Source organism: Harmonia axyridis, chromosome 4 (assembly GCF_914767665.1).
Source record: "Harmonia axyridis chromosome 4, icHarAxyr1.1, whole genome shotgun sequence".
Classification (NCBI taxonomy): domain Eukaryota; kingdom Metazoa; phylum Arthropoda; class Insecta; order Coleoptera; family Coccinellidae; genus Harmonia; species Harmonia axyridis.
Window position 1 is genome coordinate 29,945,573 of NC_059504.1, and position 8,537 is coordinate 29,954,109.

General features: G+C 38.4%; 1 protein-coding gene across 1 annotated transcript; it reads right to left on the bottom strand.

The window, feature by feature from the left end:
* Nucleotides 1–526: 526 nt before the first annotated feature.
* On the bottom strand, nucleotides 527–2,032 carry LOC123678655. The gene has a single exon (XM_045615791.1). It carries the CDS (start codon nucleotides 2,030–2,032, stop codon nucleotides 527–529), a length of 1,506 nt encoding a protein of 501 aa, XP_045471747.1.
* Nucleotides 2,033–8,537: the final 6,505 nt, after the last annotated feature.

Here is an 8,537-nt window from a genome sequence, read left to right on the forward strand (position 1 = left end):
GATGAGGAAGCACATCCGAGCCGATCAACATTCCAATGGCACGAGGAAGAAAAAAAAATGGATCAGCCAGGCTGAGTTTCTGAAACTCAGGCCACCGGCCGTTGAATGCTTTGACAGGAAGGGGATCTATTTGGCTGTCAATAACGTAAGCTTTGATGATGAGATTGGGAGGATCCCCTTGGTGATAGAGAGTGACGTATGCGTAACCCTGAATGCGAAACTGATCCGCGTTACTCAAGGTGCGAAGTTGGATGGTTTCAGGGTGGATGAAAAGACGAAGCTTGGAGGCCCACTCACGGGTGATAAGGGTGTGCTGGCAGCCGGAATCCAGGAGAGCACGGCCGAACACGACATTCCGCCGGTTATCAAGACGTATCCAAGCGGTAGGCATGAGATAGTCAGGATTATTGGTCTGACGCAAAGAAGACCGCGGAGATGAAGACAGATGATAAGAAGAGAACAGACGGAAAGACGAAGACAGATGTTTGTTTGACGGAGTAAGACAACCGCGAGATGACCAGTGCAGTCATTCGGAACCACTTCCAGGGGAGTGGGAAGAATAAAGGGGAGGTGAAGCTGGCGAGGCTCGGGACGACACTGAACCTGCCGCCTCAGGGCTTCGGCGTGACATCAGCGAGATCCCCGCTGATCGAGCTCTTATTGAGGTGCCCCGAGAGGTGAAAGCACGGGTTGGCTCCTCTGATGAAACAGAGGGCGAAGAAGGACGTTCTTCCGTTGAAAGGGATTTCCTTCCAGCATAGGAAACGGAAGGGGATGCAGTGGCAGCAGATACCGCGGCAGCAGATGCCAGATGGAGAATTGTATGGTGTCGTCCCCCGCATGTGTGACAGCTCTGACCCGAACTGCACTTAGCGGTGGCATGGAAAGACGACATGCAATTTCTACATAGTCGCCTTTCAGTCACGAAAGCTCGTCGCTGATTAACGTTCATGGCCTTGAACTCACGACACTGGCGAACAGAATGATTCGCTGAGCAAAACACACACGCGGAAGACGACGAAGGGCACGCACCAGCGTTAGCAGGGCGGCGAGGATACACACCAGAGGATGAAGGCACAGACGATGGGGAAACAGATGCTGAGCCTGCTGGAGATTGAGGTCTTAATGATCCCTTCGGCGCAATGGATGAGGTGACGGAAGTGCTCTCCAACAATCGCAACTGTCGATTGGTGAATTCGAGCAACTGAGCGAGAGTGGGAAAGTCATCAGAGGATAACTGCCCCTCAAACAAGTGGCGAGATGGTATATCGAGGTTGCGCAAAGCTAGAGAAAACAAGAGGAAGTCAGCCAGATCTGAAATGGGTAATGCCTTGATAGCATGAATGGCATTCTGATGCGTCGTGACGAATTTCTTCAACTGTGGTAAGGAAGACACAGATGCGGGCCGTGAATCCAAGATCTGATTCACATAAAGATTCGCCAACCGACGAGGGTTTTGATACCGGGAGTGAAGGGCTTGATAGGCCAGAGGGTAATTCACCGAATTTAGTTGAAAGCCAGAGATGACAGATGCTGCTTCACCAGAGATGGCAGATGCCAAGAGGTGAAACTTCTGAACGGGCGCCAGGGAATTGTTCTGATGCACTAAGGCGTCGAATAGAGAGATGAATCCGGGCCATTCCTCAACCTTGCCCTGAAAGCAAGGCAGGTCAACCCTCGGAATAGGTAGCTCAGCCGATGACAATGATGGCGCCTTAACAGACGTAGATGCGGTTAGACGACTATGGGCGACACGTACCTGTAGGCAAATTTCAAAAAATGCCTCGAATTTTGATGGTGATCCCATCTGACCAGGCTCCTCTAGCTGAGAATTGAGTTGGACAACTAACTCATCAGCCTCCCTGAAAGTCTTTTCCACTTTGACCAACTCAGCCAGACACATGTTGGCCACATCGACTTCTGTGGTCAAATCCTCTATTAATTTAAGAAGAGTAGATGCCGCAGAAAATGCATTCTCGCGCTTAATGACAGATGTTGCTAAAGAGGCCTTCAATTTATCCGTTGACGGCATTTTAAATTGTCGAACGACCCCGGTATGTATATCGGTATAAATTAATTCCGAAAAATCTAAGAAGAACAGACGATGTGTTTATCGTTGAAGATAATGAACAGATGACGCGCGATAAGATAACCGTGTTATGAATTTTCAATAACTACCCAATTAATGAATGAAAATCAAATCACAAATTCAATCAGATGAACGGAAATGACAATTAGACTGAATTTAGGGGGTTTTAAGATATTTTCCCGGGTTTCGGCACCAATAATTGTCCGCAAAAAGGGGGTTTGCGGTCAATTTCAGATGAATTTTTCTACTAATATTGAACAACCGAAAAATTGTGAAATGCAACTTACCCCAACGGGCTGCAGAAGAAACCTAGGCGAATCACCGCTAATCTGGTTCCTAAAAGGAGGTTCCAAGGAAGGGAATTCAGGGGAATTTACCTCCCTTAAGTACCTATGGCTTCACCTGGCTGATGATGAATTCAGGGCACTTCACGAATAGTTGTTCAATATTATTTAGTTCACTAACACTAGTAGATGACGATGAATAAGATAGATGAAAATAAACTAAAATTAATTACGATGAGTTATCAGAAGATTAATTAATTTGTCTCCTTTGAAACTTTTCTGTATTAGCACGTACGATCGATATTGAAAATCTGTTCTGTTTCTCCGCTGACAGCCGATACGAAATCAGATTCTACCGGGGTCGTTCGAGAACAAATACGACCGTAGTTCACGACTGAACAGAATGTATAGGAATACTTATCGAGAGACTAAGAAGGAGTACAACAGGAAGCTGAAAGAAAGCAGGTCCAAACGATACCAAAAAAGATTGGTCGAATCAGATAACAGAGAACCACATGGAATATAGTAAAGGATATCAGAGGGACAGTAAACACGAGAGATAAACAAGTTGATGGAGATCCCAAGACTGTGGCTGACCGTTTTAATGATTTTTTAATAACTTCAATCAGAGACCTGGTATCAACAATGAATCCACAATCCTATACAAGTAAAATCAAGAGGAACAGTATATCCATATTCCTACACCCTGCAACTCCAGAGGAGGTGATGAAGGTCGTTAAAAACCTAAAAAACAAGATGAGTGCAGGTAGTGATGAGGTCCCAACAAGGATAATGAAATTGAGTATAGAAAGCATAGTGGACATTGTGACATATATTCTGAATAATTCCTTGAAGTGTGGACTCTTCCCGGATGGTTTGAAGTTGGCCAAGATAAGACCAGTTTATAAAAAGGGTGATCAAGAAAAACTGGAAAACTATAGACCGATCAGTCTGTTGTCTTGCTTTTCGAAGATCTTTGAATCTGTTATGTGTAACCGCATAATAGATTTTTTTACTACATCCAACCTACTGAGTAAAACACAGCATGGCTACCAAAAAGGAAAATCGTGCCAGACTGCAATATTCCAATTCACACAGAACATCATTGAGGCACTGGAGAAAAGTGAAGTTGCTATGGCCCTGTTTTTTGACTTGACCAAGGCGTTTGACTGCTTGGATCATTTCATACTACTCGATAAACTTGAGAGATACGGCATTAGAGGTCCTGCTCTAGCATGGTTTGAATCATATCTGTCGGATAGGAAACAATTTGTACGGGTGGATAAAGACGGTGAGACAGGTTTATCAGAAATCAGGACTATTAATACTGGCGTAGCACAAGGTGGAGTGGCTGGACCCTTGCTGCTCATTGTTTATCTGAATGACATTGCTGAAATCTTGGAGGAAACTGACTGTTTCAGTCTTACTAACTACTCAGATGATACGAATATCCTTATCAGACAAAAACTCTTTCCAGACCTACTTAATTCAGCTGGCAACATACTGAAACAAATGAAAGAATGGTTTAGTTCAAACAAACTATTCCTCAATGACGAGAAGACGAATGCGATGATAATCAGAACAAATCGCCCTGGTTATGCGCTACCTACGGAGATCGTATTGAACAAGGAAAAAATGAAGTTAACAAACAGCACCAAATTCTTGGGTATGACTCTTGATTGCTGTCTGAGCTGGAACTGCCACGTCGAGGAAACTATTGATAAATTGAATAGGGTGAGCTACTGCATACGTATCCTGAGGAGATATGTAGATGACATTACGATTAAAATGGTATACCATGCTAACTTCGAGTCAGTCTTTCGATATGGGATAGTTTTTTATGGAAATAGCAGAGACATCAAACAAATCTTTGTCGTGCAGAAACGGGTCATTAGAACCATGGCAGGAATAGGATACAGAGAGTCATGCAGAGGGCATTTTAGAAGAGCAAAAATCCTGACCCTGAGTGGAGTGTACATCCAGGAATGCCTGCTGTTCTTCTATGAAAATAGGGAACTTTTTAAGGAGTATGAACCCCAAAATGTTTATGAAACAAGAACAAATAACTATTCATACCCAATCCATCACCTAACGATGACGAAAAAGACTGCCCTGTATAGCTGTTTAAGGTTGTTCAACAGATTGCCAAATAAAATAAAAATAGCTGTTCCTATTAATAGATTTAAAAAAGAGGTCCATACATTGCTGATGGATCTTGAACCGTATACAGTGGAAGAGTATTTGTTGGGGAGACTGGCATAGCGCTCACCGATTCTTGATTTATGACATCAATTTTGTTTAATAATTTGCTTATTTATGTACACAGGTTATTCCTCAAAATAAAGATTATTGTTATGTTATGTTATGTTCTATTTTCTATTATTTTATCAAATTGCAGTATATTTGGGCTGAATTTTTCGTTTCTGTTTTATCGCTCATAGCCTCTTTATTTTTCTTGATATGAATCATCTCCAATATATTTCGAGTTTTACTATTTTTTTCTCTTTCTAAGATGGAAAAATTTTCGAAGTCCATTTTATCACTGGTATTCGTGTCCATTTTATGCTTCTCAGTTTGCTCGTGCTTTTTGAGTGCGGTGATGTTCTTGCAATATTTATGGCCATTTATACGTTCCTTCATATATTGAGTTGTTTGTCCAATATATACCTTAGGGCAATTTAATCAATCTATCTGGTACACTCAATTTGATATTTTAGCCTTTGGGATCTTTGATTTCAATTTCGAGTTTAAGAAAGCTAGGTTGCTTATATTTCTATGTGCTAAATTTATTCCATACTGTCTAAGTGATTTATTTAAAGTTTCTGATGGGCCCTGGATATATGGTACAGATACGTATTTGGGTGGTCCAGCTTCGATATTTTTAGTTGTTTGTTTTTCTGAGTTATATAGCATAAAAAATTTGTTTTTGAAGATTTTGTTTATCATTTATCATCCTGAATTAGTATGTTTTTTGCCTTAGTTATTGTCTGTTTTCTGAATTCTGGACTTGTCAGTTTTATAGCTCGGTCAGCAATTCCTGATATGACACCTTTTTTATTGTGTTATTGGGACTGTAGCTTCAAAATTTAGGTAACGGCCACTCCAGGTAGGTTTTGTACACCAAATCGTCTTTATTTCTGTGTTTGTTCGTGTGAGTGTTGGGTCCAAAAAATTTATTTCATTTTGTTTTTCTAACTCACAGGTGAACTTCAATTTTGGATGATAATTATTGAATTTTTTTATAATATCATTTATTTTTTCTTCAGGTGTTGCAGTGAGACAGTCGTCCACAAAACGTTTGAAAAATGGCACTTTATACGTTAATGCATCTATGATAGTTTCTTCTAAATCTTCCACACGATTTTGTTTTACGAGATGTGACGGAATGAATGGATTTGCCACAGAATTAGAGAAATTTTGTTAACCCTTCTTAGTTTTTTTTATTAATAATCTTAACAGCGGCATTCAAGATCCTAACCTACCCTCCAAATTCTAAGTTTCTAAGTCCTTCCGTTCGAAAGTTATCGGGATTGACCGGGTGGACCGGCAGAATAGAATTTGAGGACGGATTTTTTTCCAGTGATTCGAACTCTGTAGTTTGAGACTAACGGCTAATTAATTTTGAACACGAAATTTGGCAACGATCTTGAAATAATTATTCAATATAATACATTCAGTAGTTTGGGAGATAGCGTGTAGGTACATACAGATTACAGACGAAATGAATTCTTGTTGTTTTTTGTTAATTTTTCCTTGAAGCCATTTCTCATTTTTATCAATTTATTAAATGAACAGACACCCTTTCTTCTGATTCATTGTATGTATCGATACAATATCTTATCCTAAACATTGTGATTAATTTAGTGTGAGAAATTGACTTTGAAACTATTGACCTTTCAATGAAGAAATCATGTGAAAAAACTGATAATTTATCATGTACTTAATTCCGATTGTTTAGACTTATTAGCCACATAGTAACTATAATACATGGGAACTAGCATTGGCGTAGAAAACAATTGAGGTGAAAGATTCTTACTACCCTACAATTTTGAAATGGCATTTCAATCTATTGCATGTATTGAGCCCGCGAATGTGCTCGCGTGCTCTTAAATGACGATAACTTTTTTAGTTCCATCCAATATCAATGAAATCAATTAGGTATTTTCGGTTTCCGGGATTAGCGTGTGAACACAAAAATAAAAAAATATATATTTTTAGGTTATTAAAAAACAAAGACAAATCTATATCGTACAATAACAATAAAGGAGAAAATGAACTTCTTTCTGGAGATGAGGGTTTATGTTTATAGCTCTCGTCCGATAAAAGATGAATTTTTTGAATGAAAATTTTCCTTTCGTGCCTTATAAATTCCTTTCTTTATCTGATCATGCACGTGTCATTATGACGAACTCCACTGTTATCTTTTTTTTTATTTCTAATCGCGCAAATTCGGCAGATTACATTCATTAGGAAATATGTGCATTTAGGATGTCCTTAACCTTAACAGAAAGGATGTAGTGGTATATATCTCTAATAATTGGTTGCAGTTTTATGAATTAATATTGGTTGATGAGTTCTAAATTTTGTTAATTGAGATCATTCATAAGGAATGAATAATCTTTTGGATTGATTATTATATATGCTTTTGCAATCGAATCATTTTATAGAAAATGTTGATAAAGCAGAAAAATCAAAGTATATAACATTTTATATTTCACACTATGGTTTATCATTTCTTCCTATATCACAGAGTGAGAGTGTCAACTCATAGGTATGAGTCATATAAAAAAAATAATCGTAAATATACAAACTTATAATGAATGTCTAGTGTCGGGTTATTATTACAAAATGAAAATAAAATTTTCAGGAATTTATTACTCCAATCCAGATGGGAAGCTGGGACTTCACGGTAGAAGATACTGTATTCAGTACTCATTCTGATTACGGGACCTCGGATGAGTCCCGTATCGTTATTTTTCGTCACTACCTCCCTGATCTGGAAGTAGGTAATTTGCGCGCCTGCTGCCTTCCTTGGATCTACTTGCTTGGATGTACTAACCGCCTTCAGGGCCGCCGCCAGACATTTTGGCGCCCCGGCAAAATAAAATTTCGCCGCCCTAACTGTCTAATTGTACTTTCATTGACTGCTATTAAATTGATATGTTTTGTTATTGGCCAAAAAAAAATGTTTTTGGCAGTTAAAGGCACTTTAGAACATTTATTACAAATTTTCTCTCCATTTAATTAATTACATATACAGGGTATTTTACCATTGACGCGAAGCCTTATTACGATTAAGCGCTAAAACTTTCTATTTTTTTTCGACACACTAACATTAGCCTCCATTAGAGCTATATTCTCAAATTGTTTGGAAATACATAGATTGTACGAAACACCATGTTATTTATTGAAATTTCAGATTGTATTTTCCCAGTTTTCATTTTTGGCATGCAGACTTGGAATTATTTTTTCCAACTTAACCACTATATGGATGAGATAACTTGTTCATTCAGCTTCAATATACTTTTTTTCCGAATTTCGATGCGAGCACTTCTCGCTGATATATCGAACTTTGAATTGAAAAGGACCTTTTTTGTTTTTAACCATCAATATCTCACCAATCAATGATTGCACAGAAAATTTAAGGGATATTATGAAATCTTGAATGAATTCTCTACAAGAAGTAGCTATTGGATTTTCGGAAAAAAATTTTTTTCGTTCTACATTAATTTGAAAAGTTGATAAAAAAAGGCTTTCAGAGGCTTTTTGGATAATCAAGCGCTGAATTGAAAATATCGGAAAAACCATCAATGTTGAGTATGCGTTTTACAGTTCAATATCACCACAAAAATCCCTGAGAATTTCAATTCAATCCATGAAGCGATTTTTTTGTTTCATTCGATCGAATTTTCAAAAAAATAAAAACAAAAAGGTCCTTTTCAATTTAAAATTCGATATTTCAGCGAGATGTGCTCGCATCGAAACTTTGAAAAAAGGATATTGAAGCTGAATGAACAAGTTATCTCATCCATATAGTGGTTAATTTGGAAAAAAATTTTGAAGTCTGTATGCCAATAATGAAAACTGAAAATATTTCGCAGAAATTTTAGATTCTGTATTCATTAGGATTTAGCTGTACATGTTGCTCGGAAAATTTTTCCATC

Coding starts and splice junctions, on each gene's coding strand:
- LOC123678655 (XM_045615791.1), bottom strand. CDS start 2,032: ATGCCGTCAACGGATAAATTGAAGGCCTCTTTAGCAACATCTGTCATT.